Source organism: Hibiscus syriacus, unplaced genomic scaffold (assembly GCF_006381635.1).
Source record: "Hibiscus syriacus cultivar Baekdansim isolate YM2019G1 unplaced genomic scaffold, ASM638163v2 tig00110332_pilon, whole genome shotgun sequence".
NCBI lineage: Eukaryota > Viridiplantae > Streptophyta > Magnoliopsida > Malvales > Malvaceae > Hibiscus > Hibiscus syriacus.
The window spans coordinates 3,656,247-3,677,653 of NW_024062688.1; the positions used below are offsets into that span (position 1 = coordinate 3,656,247).

At 33.2% G+C, this 21,407-nt stretch overlaps 1 protein-coding gene across 1 annotated transcript; it reads left to right on the forward strand.

Moving 5' to 3' along the window:
• The first annotated feature begins 16,726 nt into the window (after positions 1 to 16,726).
• LOC120119276 (CRIB domain-containing protein RIC10-like) lies at positions 16,727 to 17,395 on the forward strand. The gene is made up of 4 exons (XM_039139108.1): positions 16,727 to 16,784; positions 16,883 to 16,980; positions 17,068 to 17,161; positions 17,247 to 17,395. The coding sequence occupies exons 1-4, from the start codon at positions 16,727 to 16,729 to the stop codon at positions 17,393 to 17,395; spliced, it is 399 nt and encodes a 132-aa protein (XP_038995039.1).
• The last annotated feature ends 4,012 nt before the right edge of the window (positions 17,396 to 21,407 follow it).

Below are 21,407 nucleotides of genomic sequence, written 5' to 3' on the forward strand. Positions count from 1 at the left end.
CAAAGACATTTTCAGAGGTTTCAAATCCATTTCTCATTTGTTCGGTGAGTTTCTTTTTTGTCTCTCTTTAAATATACAATAAATATGAATGCATTATATTTCAACTCGTTTTTTTACTTGGGTGAGGCTTTGATTGTAGTTGAGAGGAAGCAAGAGATGGAAATTGGGGTCCCGACAGATGTTATACATGTAGCACATGTTGGTGCTGATCACTCTTCCACCAGTGCTCCTAGTTGGGTATGTTCAATAATTTTTCTATTCAAAAACTACATTTTGGATAGCCTAAATTGAGTTGTATTTATTTTTTATCTTCACTTTGCTTGGAATTCAATACAGATGAATGAATTCAAGATTGGCCCTGATAAAACAGCAGAATCAACCGGAGTTTCTCATCCTATACCTCTTTCAACACTGTCCTCTCTAGGTGTGTTTTCTCAAAAGGATAAACGTTTTTAAGTTACCTTTACTTCTTTATTAGACCATTTTCCTTTCAAAATTATGCATATATTATCTAACCTATACTACCTTGTTACAGGTATTGATCAATCAATAGGATCTGAATCAGAAACAGAGAAAACGAGAAAACAGTCCTGCACTGATGTTTCAACTGTTACGGAGAAACGAAAAAGGAAGAGCAATTTCATTGTTGAGCCTTGTTCCTGGAAATCTCAACGATCATCCAAGACCAAGGAAACATCTACTCAATTGGGTTCGTCACCAGACTTCATCTTCACGCATGATTATTTCTTATTATGACTCTCAACAACACAAGAAAGTAGAAATCAATTTCATTATTATTTTGTTACAGGTTTTGATCAATCAGTGGGATACGAAGCGAAATTTGAGAAGATGAAAAATCAGTCATGCACTGATCTTTTAGATGTTAGGGAGAAACGAAAAAGGAGAAAGAAGACCACTTCCATTGCTGACTCTTCAATCTTGAAATCTCAACGATTGCCCAAGACCAATGGAACATCTACTCAATTGGGTTCGCCATCTACTCAAACTGTGTTTATCACTCGACTTCAAAATATACAGATCACCATGCATGATTATTTATTAAAGATTCTCATGAACACAACAAGTTGAAATCCATTTCATTACTATTTTGTAACAGGTATAGATCAATCAATGGGATCTGAACCTGAAGTAGAGAAGATGAGAAACCAGTCTTGCACTGATATGGAGAAACCAAAGACGAGAAAGAAGAAAACTTGCACTTCCGAGTCATCTTCCTCGAAATCTCAAAGATTGTCCAAGACAAAGGAAACATCTACACAATCGGGTTCGTTATCTACTCAATCAGTTTCATCATTGAACTTCAAAATATACAGATCATCATGCATGATTATTTCTTACTAATGCATTTAAGATTCCCATAAACACAACAAAGTTGAAGTCAATTTCATTAATATTTTGTTACAGGTATTGATCAATCAGTGGGATCTGAACTAGAAACAGAGAAGATGACAAAACAATCTTGCCTTGATCTTCCAAATGTTACAGAGAAACGAAAAAGAAGAAGGAAGAGCTCTTCCACTGCTGAGTCTTCTTCTTCTTCGAAATATAAACGATTATCCAAGATGAATAAAATATCTTCTCAATTGGGTTTGTCACTAGACTTCAAAATATGAAGATCATCATGCATGATTATTCTATATTTAAGATTCTTATTAACATAAGAAAGTCGAAATCAATTTCATTATTATTTTTTGGTACAGATATTGATCAATTAATTGGATCTGAACGAGCAACAGAGAAGATGAAAAACCAGTCTTGCACTGATCTTCCAAATGTTATGGAGAAACCAAAAAGGAGAAAGAAGAGAAGTTCCACTTCCGAGTCATCTTCCTTGAAATCTCAGCGATTATCGAAGACTAAAGAAACATCTATTCAATTGGGTTCATCATGTACTTAATCAGCTTCATCATCCAACTACAAAATATAAAGATCATCATGCATGATTATTTCTTACTGATATATTTAAGATTCTCATAAACACAACAAAGTCGAAGTGAATTTTATTAATATTTTGTTACAGGTATTGATCAATCAATGGAATCTGAAGCAGAAGCAGAGAAGATGAGAAACCAGTCTTGCATTGATCTTTCAAATGTTAAAGAGAAACGAAAAAGAAGGAAGAGCTCTTCCACTTCTGAGTCTTTTTCTTCTTCAACATATAAACGATTAATCAAGATGAAGAAAATATCTACACAATTAGGTTTGTCACTAGACTTCAAAATAAGATCATCATGCATGATTATTTCTTATTAAAATATTTAAGTTTCTCAACATAACAAAGTGAAAGTCAATTTTATTAATATTTTTTATCACAGATATTGATCAATTAATGGGATCTGAACCAACAACGGAGAAGATGAAAAACCAATCTTGCACTGATGTTTCAAATGTCACGGAAGAACGAAAGAGAAGGAAGAGAAGTTCCATTGCCAAGTCTTCTTCCTCCAAATCTCCATCATTATCAAAGATGAAGGCAACATCTACTCAATTGGGTTCGTCACCAGACATTAAAATATAGAGATAATCATGCATGATTATTTGTTATTAATGTATTTAAGATATTTATGAACTCAACAAAGTCGAAATCAATTTAGTACTGTTTTGTTACAGGTATTGATCAATCGATGGGATCTGAACTGACAACAGATGAGATGAGTAATCAGTCTTGCACTAATCTTTCAAATGTTACGGAGAAATGAAAAAGGAGAAAGAAGAGAACTTCCATATCCAGATTTTCTTCCTTAAAATCACGTTTGATTATCCATGATAAAGTCAACAAAGTCGAAATCAATTTCAACAAAGCTACTCTAAATTTGTAAATGGATATAATTATTTGCCGAGTGCTTTTGAGCTTTATTTTCACTGTGCTGCCGGTGTGTAATTAAGTAATGAGTGGATATTACTTAAAAGGGAGAATAATGAGGTTAAATATATATGAGAAAATGTTTGCAACTATCGAGGAGTTGAATTGAGGTTAAAATGTCTATTGTACTGAATGTAAATATTAAATACAGTAAAGCTCGTAGAAAGAATTTTGATCTGAACCGTGAAAATAAATATTATAAATGTATAATTAATATTATAAATATAATAAAATAAATTATAAATAACTATATTATAGATAAAAAAATATAATTGAAAGTATTATGCAAATTAGAATTGGAAGTATTGTGCAAATAATGGCTTGGAGTTATATCCTGATGACTCTAATGTATGTTGATGATCATAATGGAAAATTGGAGGCTAGATTTATTAAATGTGTCTTAATCATAAATGAACACTAATGAAGTTCAAGCAATGCAAAAACTAAGTAATGGGAAATGACTTGGTCATCATATCAACATGATTATCATCAATGTAACCTTTTGTAACCAGTCTCATTTTATACTTGGTTTCTTCAACTCCTGGAGTTCGTTTATTTTTTTTTTCTTGAACACTCATTAGCAACCAAAAGTATTTTAATCCTTTGAAAGCTTCACTATGTCCCGTATAACATCGTTATAAAGTGATGTCCTCTCTTCTTGCATATCGGTTGTCTCTAAGTAACTAGATGGATATTGTTACAGTTAACAATTAGTTTTAACTGTTGCAGTTAGAATATTGCTATATTATTTTTTTTTCAGGAGACTTGACTTTTCATCACCACCTTTTGTAAATTTTACAAGGTTTTATAATAAGAAAAGTTTTCTTCATTCTACGCTTTTCTATGGTATCAGAAGTTTCTTATGCTTCTTTCATCTTGTTGTTTCTCTTTTCTCTCTCCAAAAATGGTTGAAATCAATGATCATTTCAGTCATGGTAGTAATCCCTATTATCTGCATCAACCGGATAATCTTGGCATGGTATTAGCTACACAGCTTCTTTCTAATTATAACTACAACAGCTGAAAGCCATCGATATTAATGGTTTTGTCAGCTAAAAATAAGTTAGGGTTCGTAGATGGTTCTGTTCCCGCTTTCGCTTGATATGTTCAACGCTTGGATGAGAGCCAAAAACCTTGTGAATTCTTGGATCTTGAATTCAGTTTCAAAAGATATCGCTGCTAGTTTGTTGTATCATGATGTTGCTGCTGAAATCTAGAAAGATCTTGAAGATCGATTTCAGTAAACTAATTGCCCAAGAATTTTTTTATTTGAGAAAGAAACTTGGTGAGATGGTTCAATGATCTATGATTGTATTTTGTAAACACCTGTAAATTTTCTCTCTTAGTAAAAGATCTGCAGCAGTCCGGAGACGTAAGCACAATTGGTTGAACTCCGTTATCAATTTCGAGTATTATTTTTCCGCTTTTATTTCGTATTCTCACTAATCTGGTAATAGGGAAATTACTTGTACTTGGTTTATTTCCTAACAACTGGTATCAGAGCTTTTGGTTGTGAATTCTATCAATTTTTTGCGGGGTTACTATTTGGTTACTATTCACGTGAATAGTGAATTTCGTGAATAGTGAAATTCGGTCGGCGATACGAGTTTGTCGACGGAGGTGTTCTAATACACGACGATTCGCAAAAATTGTCAGAAACGATCCAAACGAAGCCAGATTCGAGTGGGAGCGATGGCTGCAGACGAAGGGAATGTGAAAATTAAAAAGTTCGATGGTGCGGACTTTGGATTTTGGAAGATGCAAATTGAAGATTTTCTATATCAGAAAAATCTATATCAACCCCTCTCAGGAAAACAACCAGAGGGCATGAAGAATGAAGACTGGGCTCTTCTCGACAGACAAGCCCTCGGAGTTATCCGACTGACGTTATCCCGCAATGTTGCTTTCAACATAGCAAAGGAAAAGACCACGGCGGGTCTTATGACGGCTCTCTCCAGTATGTATGAGAAGCTATCGGCCTCAAACAAAGTTCATTTGATGAGGCGATTATTTAATTTGCGGATGACAGAAGTGGCATCGTGGCACAACACCTAAATGAACTCAACACAATCACAACCCAGTTGAGTTCAGTGGAAATTGAATTTGATGATGAAGTTCGAGCTTTAATTCTCTTATCATCTTTACCAGACAGTTGGAATGCTACTGTTACAGCAGTCAGCAGTTCGTCGGGAAACAACAAATTAAAATTCGACGATGTTCGGGATCTGGTACTGAGCGAAGAAATTCAACGGAGAGAATCGGGTGAAGCATCAACCTCCTCAGCCTTGCACACGGAGTCTAGAGGGAGAACTTCAGAAAGAAATTCAAATCGTGGCAGATCGAAATCCAGAAGGGGAAAATCAAGAACAGGAAATAAAGATTTTACCTGTTATAATTGCGGCAATAAGGGCCACTTCAAAAGAGATTGCCGAGCACCGAAGAAAAATACCGGCGCACAGGAATTTGCCAACATGACGGAGGAGACAGGTGATGCCATGATTTTAAGCGTCAACAGTCCGATTGAATCATGAATTTTGGATTCAGGGGCATCTTTCCACTCCACGCCATGCCAAGAAATCATGAAGAACTATGTCAGTGGTGATTTTGGGAAGGTTCATCTTGCTGATGATGAAACCTTGAAGATCGTCGAAAAAGGAGACATCCGACTAAAGCTGCCAAACCAGACCACCTGGAAGCTGACAGGAGTGAGACATATTCCTGGTCTCAAAAGAAATTTGACTTCTGTAGGACAGCTTGATGGAGAAGGATACAGTACAACCTTTTCAGGTTGTGAATGGAAGATTACCAAATGAGCACTCGTCATTGCTCGTGGTAAGAAGACTGGTACTCTCTATGTAACCTCAAATTTAGAGAATATCATTGCAGTAGCATATGCTGATGGAAAATCAAACCTATGGCACCAAAGGCTTGGCCATATGAGCGAGAAAGGGATGAAGACACTTTTGTCAAAGGGGAAGCTGCCGGATCTAAAGAATATAGATGTCGAACTATGCGATGATTGCATCTTTGGCAAACAAAAGAAAGTCAGCTTTGCAAATATTGGTAAGACACCCAAGGCTGAAAAGTTAGAGTTAGTTCATACTGATGTATGGGGACCATCTCCAGTTCCATCTCTTGCAGGCTCATTATATTATGTCACCTTCATCGATGATTCTACAAGGAAGATGTGGGTTTATTTTCTGAAGAAAAAATCAGAAGTCTTTGATACATTTAGAAAATGGAAGGCCATGGTGGAAAATGAGAATGGTATGAAAGTCAAGCGGTTGAGGTCTGACAATGGAGGAGAGTACAGAAATAGGAGATTCAGAGATTTTTGCGCAAACAATGGGATCAAGATGGAGACAACAGTTCCCATGACACCGCAGTAGAATGGCGTAGCAGAGCGCATGAACAGAACTCTGAATGAACGTGCCAGAAGCATGAGGATACATGCCGGATTGCCCAAATTTCTATGGGCTGAAGCTTACCTGATCAACCGTGGGCCCTCAGTTCCTTTGGATAGTAGAATACCAGAGGAAGTTTGGAGCAAGAAAGAAATAAACCTTTCACACTTAAGAGTGTTTGGTTGTATTTCTTATGTACACATAGACTCTGCTGAAAGAAGTAAACTTGATGCTAAGTCCAACAAATGTGCATTTGTTGGTTACGGCGGTGATGAGTTCGGTTACCGGTTTTGGGACTACGAAAATCGGAAGATCATTAGAAGCAGAGACATCATTTTCAATGAAAATGTGATGTACAAAGACAGGTCAACCGCAGAATCAAGTAATACCGAAGCTGAAACAAAGGAATTTGCTGAGTTCGAGGAGATTTCTGGAAATGATGTTCAGATCAGTCCTGAAGCAGTTCAAGAGGAAGAACCAGGCATACCAGAACTAAGACGTTCCTCCAGAATTCCTAAACCAACCCAACGGTATTCTCCTTCTTTGCACTACTTGTTGCTGACTGATAATGGTGAATCAGAGTGTTATGATGAAGCAATGCAAGTGGAGGATTCGGTCAAGCGGGAGTCTTCCATGAAAGATGAGATGGACTCGCTTATGTCAAATCAGACGTGGGAATTAGCTGAATTACCACCAGGCAAGAAAGCGCTTCACAACAAGTGGATTTACAGGATCAAAGAAGAGCACGATGGGAGCAAACGCTACAAAGCGAGATTGGTTGTCAAAGGTTTTCAGCAAAAAGAAGGTATTGACTACAATGAAATTTTCTCTCCAGTCGTGAAACTGTCTACAATCAGACTGGTGTTGAAAATTGAAGCTGCAGAGAATTTACATCTTGAGCAGTTAGATGTAAAGACAGCTTTCCTTCATGGTGATTTGGAGGAAGAAATCTATATGAGGCAGCCAGAAGGCTTCATAGAGGCAGGCAAGAAAAACCTGGTATGCAGGTTGAAGAAGAGCTTGTATGGTTTAAAACAAGCTCCTAAACAGTGGTACAAGAAGTTCGATAGTTTCATGAGTAGTAGTGGTTTTACCAGATGCCAAGCAGATCATTGTTGCTACATCAAGAGGTTCGACAATAACTTCATTATTTTATTGTTGTACGTTGATGACATGCTCGTTGCAGGCTCAGACATGCAAGAGATTATAAACTTGAAGCAAAAATTGTCAAAGCAGTTTGCTATGAAGGATCTGGGCGCTGCAAAGCAGATTCTTGGGATGAGGATCAAGAGAGACACAAAGTCGGGGACTTTGATATTATCACAGGCTGAGTACATCAACAAAGTACTCTCCAGGTTCAACATGCAAGATGCTAAACCAGTAAGTACACCTTTAGGTGTTCATTTCAGACTCTCCAAAGAACAGTCACCAAAGACGGAGGAAGAATGTGCACACATGGTGAAGGTGCCATATACCTCAGCAATTGGAAGTCTGATGTATGCCATGGTTTGTACCAGACCAGATATTGCTCAAGCAGTGGGAGCTGTTAGCAGGTACATGAATAATCCGGGCAAGGTACACTGGGAAGCAGTCAAATGGATCCTCAGATATATGCGGGGTACCACAAACAAAGCACTTTGTTTCAAAGGTGGAGATACGATACTGACAGGCTATGTAGATGCTGACTTAGCCGGAAATGTTGACATCAGAAGGAGCACTACAGGGTATGTCTATACTCTAGGAGGAACCGCAGTGAGTTGGGTTTCTCAACTACAGAAGATAGTTGCTCTCTCCACAACTGAAGCAGAATATGTCGTTGTTACGGAAGCTAGCAAGGAGATGGTTTGGCTCCAAAGTTTCTTGGAAGAGTTAGGCAAGAAACAAGATAACAATGTCTTGTATTGCGACAGTCAAAGTGCTATACATCTAGCAAAGAATCCGTCTTTTCATTCCAGGACAAAGCACATACAATTGCGATATCATTTTATCCGGTCTCTTCTGGAAGATGGGATTTTGAAACTTGAAAAGATCAGTGGAGCTCAAAATCCGGCAGACATGTTGACAAAGACGGTGACTACAGACAAACTGAAGTTGTGTTCAACTTCAGTTGGCATGCTAGAGTAACAAGACTAGAAAAGCTGTTGTATTGATCGAGGTGTGAAGACAGATTAAAATCAATCTTCAAGTGGGAGATTGTTGAAAGTATTAAAATGGTTTTCAAGTTTGGTAACCAACTTTGAAAAAATGGTTTTCAAAGTTTGGTAAATGTTTCTTTGAAAAATAGTTTTTCAAAGTTTGGTAGATGTTTGTTGAAAAATGATAATGGGATAATCACAATTAATACCTAGGTTTTAGGGTATTTACAAGATTAAGTCCTTAAGTTTCAACTATAAATACCCTAGCTCATTTAGCTTCAAAACCATTCCAAAAATCATTTCTTTCTCCCAATACTAGAGAGCTTTCTTGTGAGTAGTGAGTGTTTTGTAAACACCTGTAAATTTTCTCTCTTAGTAAAAGATCTGCATCAGTCCGGAGACGTAAGCACAATTGGTTGAACTCCGTTATCAAATTCGGGTATTATTTTTCCGCTTTTATTTCGTATTCTCACTAATCTGGTAATAGGGAAATTACTTGTACTTGGTTTATTTCCTAACAATAAGTACCTACTATACTCAACTCAAGATTATTTGGGATGAGTTGGTTTCTGTTAAGCTGATATGTACCTGTTTGCAGTGTGGTTGTGATGGTGTTCGGAAAATGTTGAATGAAAATCTGAAGAAGTTAACAATGCAGTTCTTGATAGGGATGAACAAGTCATATGCCCATGTGCGAGGTCAGATTCTGTTGTTGAATCATTTTCCCTCCATTACAAGGGTTTTTCATAACTTGTTCAAGAAAGAGGTCAACGTGGTATTGCGTTGACTAACCCTGTTGGTGTGGCCACTTTTGCTATAAAGACTGCTGCTAATCCAAGAAAGTCTCGCCCCCAATGTAGTCATTGCAACATAAGGAGAAGTGTTATAAACTTCATGGATATCCTCTTGGATACAATAATCTTCAAGTTCCAAGCAACCACTGTGGCTCACATTAATTCTGTTACTGACACTGATTCTTTGTCAACCCAACACTGTCAACAGTTGATTGCTATTCTTACCAGTCAGCTTCAGGCAGCTTCAACCTCAGACTTGTCTTCCACGTCTATTAATCACGTGATGCAAGGCAAGATTCTCTCTTACATTAATAATTTGAGTTCTTTTGATAATGAAAAGTGTTGGGTCATCGATTGGGGGGCATTTCGACATGTTTGTTATTCTAAAGATTTGTTTTCTGATGATTCCTTTTCGAGATTGCTCAATTCTTCTTCCCAACAAGTCTGTTGTTTTTGTTGAGTTTTGTGGTACAGTTCATCTTTCCTCAAGACTGATTCTCAAGAACGTGTTATATGTTCGATACTTCAAGTTTAATTTGTTATCTGTTAGTTGCCTGGTCAAATATTCTGATATCAATGTTTTGTTTTACAAAACTCGATGCTTGATTCAGGACCTATGGCAAGTGATTGGGAAGGGTGAGCTTCATAGAAAGTTTTATCTGTTGTAATTTCCTTCTACACATGTCTTGCATAGTTGTGATAATAATTCTGATGTGGTTTGTTCTTTTTGGCAAACTAGAATTCGTCACCCTAGTGGTGGAGTGTTAAAATCATTGAAAGATGTATCACCTTCATTTTCATTAATAAAAATTCTTGTAAAAAATTTCTCCTTGTCAAACAACGTCGTTTGTCTTTTCCTACTTTCATGAATCATGCTATATCCCCTCTTTTTCTTATTTGATGCATTGTGATACTTGAGGACCATATAAGTCTGCCATATACAATAACCAGTGTTTTTTCTTACGTCAGTTGATGACTACTCATTCCACATGGAAGTATCTTTTGCAACGTAAGTTTGATGTGATTTCTATTATTCCTAGTTTCATCCATATGATCAAAAGGCAGTTTAGTTTAGATTTGAAGGTTTTTCGATCTGATAATGCTCTAGAATTGAAATTCACAGACTTGTTTTCTGGCTTAGGAATTGTTTATCGGGTCTCTTCTATTGAGACCCCTGAGCAGAATTCGGTTGCGGAGAGAAAGCATTAACACCTTTTGGATGTTGCTCGTGCTATGTTTTTCCAATCAAGGGTGCCTGTTAGATTCTGGAGAGAATGTTTGCTTGTAGCCACATTTGTCATTAATAGGCTCCCATCGTCAGTTGTGGCTAATAAGTCTTCCTATGAAGTTTTGTATGGTCAGATTCCAGATTACATGCAGCTCAAAATCTTTGGATGCTTCTGTTTTGTGTCCACCCTTTGAGCACGCCGAGACAAGTTTCTAAAAGAACTTTACCTGGGATTTTCATTGATTATGCTACTGGTGTAAAAGGGTACAAGGTGTCTGTTTTGAAGACTCGTACAATTGTAGTGTCTCGTGATGTGGTGTTTCATGAAGACATATTTCCTTTTCATAGCATTACCAGTTCTGATTTTGTTGTGGATCCATTTCATTATGTTTCTTTATCTGTGGTCATTCGTGATGATGTTCTTTCTCCTGTTTCTCAAATTGTTTCAGCTCCACCTATGTTGGATCCACAACAGTGTAATCTGTTAGAGTTAGAACATTTGCCTATTCATGAACCTTCACTAGCACAAGATGAACAATGTCAGAATGAGCCACGTTATTTGCCTGACGTTGTACCTATGTTACAACCAAGTGAGGTATTTTCTCGACGGTCCTCTCGAGTTTCTCATAAGCCTTCATATCTTCAACATTATTATTGCAACAACACATCATCTTCTTGTTCTTATCCCATTGAGGATCAACTTTCTTCATCGAGGTTATCGCATGAGTATGTTGTTTTTGTTGCAAATGATTCTTTCATTTATGAACCCTCTTTTTATCACCAGGCAGTTAAGTTTTCAAAATGACGAACTGCGATGGATGAGGAATTACGAGCTATGGAGTCCCTTGAAACTTGTTCAATCGTACATTTTCCAAAAGGTAAGCAGGCCATTGACTGCAAGTGGTTATATCAAGTGAAACAGAAGGCTGATGGGGCTCTTGACAAGTATAAGGCTCGATTGGTGGCAAAGGGGTTCAATCAAGTTGAGGGTATCAATTATACTAAAACTTTTTCACCGGTTGCCAAAATGATATCCTTCAAAGTTTTGCTTGCTTTAGCAGCCACACGTGGTTGGCATTTGTAGCAGCTTGATGTAAACAATTTTTTCCTTAATGGCGTCCTTAATGAGGAGGTGTATATGAAGTTACTTTTACGTTATAATACAGTTTCTCGAGGTTCTAGTTTGGTCTGCAAACTTCACAAGTCGATCTATGGGCTTAAACAGGCATCGTGACAATGGTTTCACACATTTTCTCAGGTGCTTCTGAAGTTGGGTTTTCATCAATCATCTTCAGAACATTTGTTGTTTGTAAAAGGGTCAGGGGATGATCTTGTCGCACTCATTGCATACATGGACGACATTGTCCTTGCTGGCAAGAACTTGACGTCGCTAGCAGACGTTCATGGTTTTCTTAAACAACATTTTAAGCTCAAGGATTTAGGGCCCTTAATGTAAAACTCCCAAATCGATACGGGTGACCTGATTCAATCCGAGGTGTTACATTAAGATCACCGAGCGACTCACGGTAAAAATCTGGAAAAATAAAATAATTTTTGACAAACCAATTAAAAACTACAAAAAACTTTATAAATAAATTGTACAAGTTCATAAATAATTTATAAACTCAAAACAGAATTCAATCATATACAATATCAAACAAGTTTCAGACACTGATATAAAAACAAATGTGACTTGCATGCCCCCTAATTAGATACACCGTACTCTGCAATTGACGTCGAAGGAACTCTCATCTCTTATGTCAATAACTGAACATAATTGAATCTTTTAACCTGAAATGATAAGTAACAGAGTGAGCTTTGGGAAGCTCGGTAATACAGAACTAATAGATGATGCTAAAGGACAAGTAGATAGATAGTGAAACATGAAGATTTCCTTAATTATCCAAGCATATTCAGATCTTAGTGATGAGTTAAGGTTTCATAATTATTTTTTCAAGAAGAAGCCATGAAACATATAGTTTGGAAGAAACATTCAGATAAGCGGATTTAAGAAATGAAGCTGAGAAATCTAGTGTGTTCTAACAAAACCAGAAATAGTAGTTTATTCAGGAAAACAAAATTTTAAAAACATAGTGATACTCTCCACCCAAACACTCCATATGCAGTCCCCCATAACTGCATCCATCATGACTTACCCTAGGCCCATTGGCGCATGACCAACCTATGGGAACACCTTGGGTCCATAAAGACTTACCCTAGCCGAAGCGTAAGAGACACCTAAGGGGAGTGCCCCCAAGTCCATAAGTACTTACCCTAAGCACAAAGCAAATGAGTTTGCAATACCCCAAACTTCAGGTCAGTGACTAAAATGTAAGGATTTAAAATTTGTGGTTCAATTTAAATAAATTGAAAAGTTCAAGGACTTATTTAGAAACTTTTGTTTAGGATTTATATTCAAAGATGGAAAAATAGAAGGGTATAATGGTATTTTAGCATAAAGGAACTTAAAATATATTTTCCTAAGGATATATAAAATGTGATAAAAAGAAAGAAGGAAATAAAAAGGAAAAGTCTGAAAACTTTCTCTTCTTTTCTTCTCCTCTTTCCTGTGAAACTCCATGCTATGGTGAGTTACTACTCAAGTTTGTTTTCTTTCATTTTTGAGTTGATTTTAATCCTCGGGTGATATAAAAGCTTAAGAAAGCTTCAAGATAACTAAAAGCCATGGAATTCATGAGTTATTGGTAAATTAGTAAAATTTGTTTTTAAGAGAATCAATTAGAATTGATTTTATTTGGATTTCTAAAGGTATATTTGACTTGTCAAGAGTTTAGATAAGATGTTGGAAGTGTTAAAAAGGATTAAGATCATGTTTGAAAAAATTATATGATTTTTAGTTTCAAGAGTTCTATGGAGAAATTAATGTGTTAAAGGGGTTTTAATGGATATAAGTTAGTGGTAATAAGTGTAAATGTGTTTAAAGTCATAAATGGAGTTAAAAGTAGGAGATTTAGGTGAAGTTGGGTAATTTTCATAGTGAAATACGTGATTTCTGGGTAAGGGTGTCAGTATTGGAAGAATATTATCAGTACTATAAGGTTAAATTACAAGAAATGGTATGAACCGGATTAAAAGTATCGATATTGATTCAATTAATATCGATACTGAGGTGGAAGTATCGATACCAACAGGAAGGTATCAATATTGTAACTGAAATCGAAATTTCAGAATGTCAAAATGGTATCGGTACTGAAGGGGGTATCGGTACCATAAGAGAAAAATATATGTATGGTAGAAGGGGTGTTGATACTATTAAGTCTGAAAATTGAAATTTAAAGTCTTTCGTTCCATTTATGTAAGTGTTAATCGGTTAACTGTTAACGGAGATTCGGTATTGATATGGGACATGTTTATGTGTAGATTTGGATCGAAACGGTACTGAATGAATCAACATAGTACAAGATTGAAAGAAAAGAAAAGGATTTCGTTTAGAACTTACGTGAGGCAAATGTGAGTACATTTTACTATACTGTTAAATTTAATAGGAGGAAGACTCGCGATGAGTCAACCTCAAATGTTTTGAAAGAAAAATTGTTTTAAATTTTACTATGAAACACTTCTATCATGCTTTACGGAATAAGTTGTGAATAATTTGTTTTGTGAAGAGCCAAATTTTGAAAGTATGCTAATGTAAATGATTTGAATTATGACATGATCTTGTTATGATATTTGGATATAAATTTTGTTTAGGAAATTTGACATGAAATAATATATGGATTTAAATATAATATTATGTGATATAATATTTAAATGTTTTCTACGTGAAATGTTAAGTGAATATGTTCTATGGAACATAAATGATAAGTGAGAAATGTTGTAAAGAATGTTATGAATGAATCCTCTATGTGAATATACCTTATACGAAAATGCTCTACATGAAAGTAAACTACGAGAATGTACTCTATGTGAATAAAACACTTTAAATAGTGAAACGAAAAATAATTACAAAAGTTAAAGCCCAAGGTATATGTATAAGAATTAGAGGTATAGTTGGCATGCCAAGAGTCGAGGGTTTTACACGGTCTTTCGGGATAATTCTACGTGGTCCTTCGGGACAATTCTACGTGGTCCTTTGGGACAAATTCTACGCGGTCCTTCATGACAAAACTATGTGGCACTTCAGTGCAAAATTATATGAGCAATGATGATTGCATTAGTGCACAACCTCAATGTACTCACATACCTTGAGTTCTCAGCGATATACGTTGGGCAAGTTAAATAAATGAATATAAATTTAACAAATTGATATTAAATGAAAAATGTATAAGTTATATGTAGTTTATATGAAATGAAAATTGATTATAAATTTTACATTATTTAAAAGTCTATATGTTAATGATATAAAATGTATAAGCAAGAGTAATATGAGTATAAATTTATCAATGTTTAATAAGATATGTTATAAGTTATAAAGCCTGTGGTGTTTTATACTAAATATTTCTTTTGTAAGATCTTATAAGATATGTTTAAGATATTTCCTTGATTTTGAGATTGCTCAAAGTTCATCAGGTATTTTCTTGTAACAAAGGCATTATGCCTTGCAACTATTGAAAGATACATGCTCTCTTGGCAAGAAGCTTGCGAGTCTGCCCATGCTTTCTCCTCACAAACTTAGTATGAATGATGGTGATTTGTTACCAGATCCTCAGTTGTATCGGAGGTTAATTGGTCGCTTGCTTTATCTTACTCACACTCGGTCCGACATCACCTACGTTGTCCTTTTATTGAGTCAGTTTGTCTCTTCTCCTCGACATTCTCATCTTATGGCAGCACATCGTCTTCTTTCTTATATCCAGGTCTTGGTTTATTTTTCTCCTCGACATCTGGCATGCAACTTAGTGGTTTTGTTAATTCTGTTTATAGCTCGTGTCCTGACACCCGTCGGCCAACAACCGGATTTTGTACCTTTCTTGGTGATAATCTCATTTCATGGAAATCGAAGAAGCAACACACTACCAGCCGATTGTCTTGTGAAGCTGCGTATCTAGCTATGGCTTCGACAACTTGTGAGTTAGTTAGACTTAAAGCACTTTTGTCTTCATTACATGTTTTAGTTCCTCATGCTTCTTTATACTGTGATAATCAAGCAGCTATTCACTTATCCACAAACCAAGTTTTCTACGAGTGAACAAAATATATTGAATTTGATTGTCATTTTACTCGGGATAAGGTTCGACAAGGTTTCTTGAAGCCTCAAACACTCCTGACATTCGATGTGCTCAAACTCGGAACCTTTAGAGATAACAACAATCCCTTTAACTATTGAGGTAACTTGTTTCGTACATTTTATTTTTTAAATCAAAACTAAATTAATAAAATATATAAATATTAAAAGTTAAAAATGTTATTATGCCAATGAAAAAGATCAAGTTAGCTCTTCTCTAATGGAGGATTGACTAAGCTAATCGATATCTATAAATTGAAAGTTTTTGGAGTTGGAGAGACAAAATAGCAACATCTTAAGAATTTGGGTGACTGCTAGTTTCGTAGTATCCTTTAATTTTTAATGATATATAATTATATGGTTCTTTGATCACGTATAAATTATACATTAGTAGTGGATCAAATATTAAATATTAATCTATATTTTGAAATGTTACAATATTAATATTTAATTATATCTTTTATATTCGTTTTACGATTCATGTGAGAAGCTAATAATAATTCTCTGAATAATATAGTCTTCAAAGTTCAAATTTATCATGAAAATTTTAGCTTTAACGTGCTTCACCATTACATTCAACAATTATAGATAAATATTATTTTTTAAAATTTAACAATAAATTTGAAACATCCTATAAGAGTTATGTTGATTTTTATTCCTTTAATATTGACATGTCGATAGGTAAAATTTAAAATTTCTTTTAGTTAAACTAAACAAAATTATGTTAATACGACATCAAATCGGAACTGCAACAGTTGTCTATAAACAAAACAGTACTAAAATTTTGTTATAGAGCAGCCGACATTAAAATATCCGAACTCCGACCATCACTAGATTAAAACAATAAAGCAGCCTACAAACATATCCCACAACGAATAATTGTTCACAAAATCAAGTGTTTGGTAATCAAAACTAACAAAGTAATCTATATTTCAACACCCTTTTCTCATTCTCACACTATCGTTTTTCTCTTCTAATATTCTTTCAACGCTTTCTTTTTATCAAATTCCAGTTTTCTTTCTCTTTTCTCTTCCCTTGTTTGTTTCTCAAGAAAGATCAGAAATTCCCTTATTTGCATGATTTCTAGACCAACATCATGACCGGCAAGATCAAAGGCATCTACAAAGGTTTTAAATCTCTTACACAAATCTTTGGTGAGTTTCTTTTTGTCTCTCTTTAAATACACAATAAATACGAATACATTATATTTGAATGCGTTTATTTTTCTGGGTGCATGGGGTTTTAATTGTAGTTGCGAAAGAGCGAGAGATGGAAGTTGGTCACCCGACAGATGTTATACACGTGGCACACATTGGTTTGGATCACTCTTCCACCGTTAATCCCAGTTGGGTATGTTGATTCAAAAACTGCAATTTGGATAGGCTAAATTAGTTTTATTTATATCTTACTTCTTGACTTGACTGGAATTCAATACAGATGAATGAATTCAAGATTGGTCCCAACAAAACAGTAAAACCAACCAACACCAGAGTTTCTCATCCTACAGCTCTTTCAACACGGTCCCTTCAAGGTATGTGTTCTCAAATCGAGTTTAAATGATAAAATACGACGTATAAATCAATTTAATTTGATCAAATATGTATCTCTTCCTACAGATATTGATCAATCAATGGGGTCTCAGCCAGCAACAGAAATGACGAGAAATCGGTCTTGCACGGATCTTCCAAATCTTAATAAGAAGCGAAAATGCAGAAAAAAGAGCGCTTCCATGTCCGAGTCATCATGCATGGCCATTTCTTATTAATATTATTTAGCATATTCATGAAGTCAACAAAGTCGGAATGAATTTCAGCAAAGCTAGTGTAAATTAATTAGAATTACTATCTAATTTACGAATATATCAATGTCTGTATCTAAATCTGAATCCAAGCGTGAAGGATTTAAGACTATTCTAAGCACAAAAAATGGTCTGGTTTCATGTTGTATTGTTGGCGGAAAGTTTTACTAATTCGGACAAACTTTGGAAAGGAATCTAATTATTTTCTTGTTATGGATGAAAATATATTTTTGTCGGAGTACGTAATAAGACCAAAAGTTGTAGAACTCATAAGTGATTTCATTACATGGACGTCGTAAGATTTTATGTTAGGAAGCGAATTTCAACTTATAAAATTTTAGGGGTGAACAAAATTGTAGTGGATGAAAATAGAATTTCAATAGAAAACACATAAAAAGTCTAAAATATATATTATTTTTAAAAATTAATTTTATTGATAAATTAAATGATTATATATTAACCCTAGATAAAGACGTTGTCATCGTCTCCCAATACTAACCGCGTCCAATATTAAACCTAGATATAATTTTTGTATCATTAATAAATTAAATGATTATATATTATTTTTAAAAATTACTTTTATTAATAAAGTTCTTTTTTAATTGAAAAAAATTAAATTTATATAAGTATGTATATATATATATATATATATAAAATCATGGACGAACATAATATTTTATGTTAAAAATAAATGTATAAAATCTTAAAATAAGACGAATATATGAAATGTTAGAATAAACGAAAATAAATTTTTAATAAAAAGTAAAAAATTTAAAGAACCAATTGAAGTAAAAATTTTAAAAGGGTCAAATGTATTCGAATCATTGAATTAATTTTAGAATTTGTAAAATGGGTAAAATATATGAATGACCTTCAATTATGGGATCGGTGTCAATATGATCACCATTTTTAAAATTAAGTCAATACGACTACTTGATTATTTAATTGGTTCCAATATAACCACTTGTTGTTAATATCCAATAGAAGTGTTTATGTGGCAGTTAATAAAATTGATATAATTATATATTTGATCCTCAATACTTGTTCATGCAATTAATTTGGTCATAATTTTAATTTTATTTAATAAATTAATCATCCAATTAGGATTTGACATGTGTCAATATGTCTTTAGACTTATTTTTATAATTTTATATTTATTTTTAGAAATATAAACATGAAAATTTACTGAATTTAATTTAGAAATATAGAAATAATAAATTTAACATTACAAATATTGAATTTAACTTAAAAATATAAAAATAATAAATTTTTTTTTAATTTTAAACCTTGTACTAAATATGGTTTATAATACATATAATCCATTTAATTATAAAAAAATTATATTTGTTTAACTGATTTAGGTGCACTTATATTTTATAATTGGTCTAGGTTCCAATCCTCATTTGAATGATTTTGTTTCTATATATTTTTTATCATTAACAATACTGTAAGATAAATATAGTTTGTTGCAATATTTAACTATTTAACCAAATGAATCATTTGATCCAGTGGTTTGGTTGTCTTTGTTTCAGCCAAGTGACCTACGTTTAAACCCCTCTAAACGTAAATTATCTATTTTCTATCCAATTAGGAGATGACATGTATGATCATTTGATTGGATAAAAAATAAATTTAATTAAATAATTAAAATTTATAGAAAAACCTCCAATCAAGAGTTGACATATGTCATGATCATATGTTGGCACGTGTCACCTCTTGATTGGAAAGTTATTTGTTAAATAAAAATAAAATTAGGATCAAATTGATTGAATATATAAGTATTAAGGATAAAATATGTAATTATATAAATTTTGTTAATTATCATGTAATCATTAGCGGCATGCACTATTTTGAAACCAATTGCATAAAGAAGTGGTTATATTGACTCAAATTTGAAAATGGTGGTTATACTGACACCAACCCCATAATTAGATGATCATTCATATAATTTACCCTTGTAAAATTATGATGAGAAATAAATAATAAATTTAAACATAATTTTTCATTTCTTATGAGAAGGACTTAACATCGAGAAAGTTTCAGGTGCATCAGCTTAATATACGGTTAAGGAAAAGACGCTACTAGAAATATTATTATTTTGCTAACATTTACGATAAAATTCTACTTAAAATATTATTTGTTCTACCAAAAATATTAATATTGAGTATTACCTAAAACATTATTTTTTTTTACCAAAAATTAACTAATGAAATTAACATTTTCTGTAGAATAAATAATATTTTAAATAATTTTTTAAAAAAAATATTAAAAAAATAATAACATTTATAATAATATATTTCTTTAACTATATATTAAATTATCGTACAACATACATTTTCCTTAAAAACCACTACTAGCTGTAGCAATGTCAGTGGATAGGATTCCAAAGGAGAAACAAACAGTACCGAGAAAACCTAAAAAAAAAGGTGCGGAAAACTTAGGTCAGGCTTAGGAGGATATGATGGCAGGGATGGTCGTAAGCCCCGTCTGGCTAGCTTTTATAAAGACATTTTTAGGTAAAAAGTTCCGCTTCAACCATAAAATTACTAAACGGATAAAAAATAAAATAAAAATTATGATGAAAATGACGGTTTTAAATTAACCGTAAAAGTTATGATTTTTAATTTTTTCAGTTTCAATTTTACTTTTATAAGCAAAATATAATTTTACTCTTAGTAATACAAGGATTTTATTCAATTGTGTATTTACATTTCTTTTAATAATTTAATACTAACATCTTTAAAAAAAATTATTACTTAATAATTTATTTTAATTACTAATTTTTTTAATAATTTTGTCAAAATAAGTATTTAAACTATTATGAAATAATAATATAATATCCACCTTTAAAAAAGTATTGATAATATATTTTTCTTTACAAAATATTTCATATATAAAAATATTAATAATGAGTTATTTTAAAATATTTTTTTATTCTAGTTTAAGTAGATATATTTTATATATCATACTAATAATAAATGTAAATATAATTTAAATATTATATTTTTAATTTACAATATAATATCTATAAAAGACATTTTATATTTTAAACTCACTTTTTAACAATAATCTCAAATAATTATATTTTAAATTGTATTTTTATATAATATTTTTAAAAGTTCGTTTTTACAGCACTTTTAAAATTACTTTTCAAAAGTTGCGCCAAACTATAGGTAAATATTTTAGTAATTAAAATAAATTACTAAGTAATAAATTATTTTTAAGAATTTTATTATTAAATTATTAAAATAAAATATAAATACATAATTGAATAGAGTCGATGCATTACTAAGGGTAAAATTATAATTTACTTTCAAACGCAAGGTTGAAATTGAAAAAGCTAGAAATCCTAGCTTTTGGATAGTTTTTGGGGTTAGTTTGAAACCATCATTTCCATCGTAATTTTTTTTTATTTTTACCTATTTACATTAATTTTACAGTCAAAATTAACTTTTCACCTACAAGTACTTTTAGAAAGTCAAGTCAAACGGTCTAAAAGCTACAACCAAGAGCAATATATTTTACAAATAAATCATAGTTTTATGGTGCTGTATTTTTCTCTCCAATTTCAACTTCTAACTGTCTTACAAGTTTTTATTCTTAATCAATAAAAATATATTTAAAAAATTAAAATCTAATGTGGATAAAATAAATAATTTAAAGATTAATGTGGAAAAAACTCAATGATTGATACGAACAGAGACAGATACAAAATTTTATATTGTGGAGATAAATTTTTAAAATTTTAGGAATAAGTGAACTTATAAAATTCTATGAGATGAAAAACAGATTTTCAATATAAAATGCATTTAGGAGGGGATTGTCCCAGCCGTACCCTTAGTCCATCCCAGGATATGAAGAAAACATCTCAAGAACTACCGTGAGAAAAGCATCCAAATTTAAGGTTGTGGCCAATATTAGCGGCCGTGGAGCTAAAGACGCTGCTATTGTCTCCCAGTACTAACCAGACCCACTTAAT

What these genes read in the sequence shown, in the direction of transcription:
- LOC120119276 (XM_039139108.1), top strand. Translation starts at nt 16,727, where the DNA reads ATGACCGGCAAGATCAAAGGCATCTACAAAGGTTTTAAATCTCTTACA. An exon ending in CCACCGTTAATCCCAGTTGG is followed by an intron (nt 16,981 to 17,067) that starts GTATGTTGATTC and finishes AATTCAATACAG; the next exon opens with ATGAATGAATTCAAGATTGG. An exon ending in TTCAACACGGTCCCTTCAAG is followed by an intron (nt 17,162 to 17,246) that starts GTATGTGTTCTC and finishes CTCTTCCTACAG; the next exon opens with ATATTGATCAATCAATGGGG.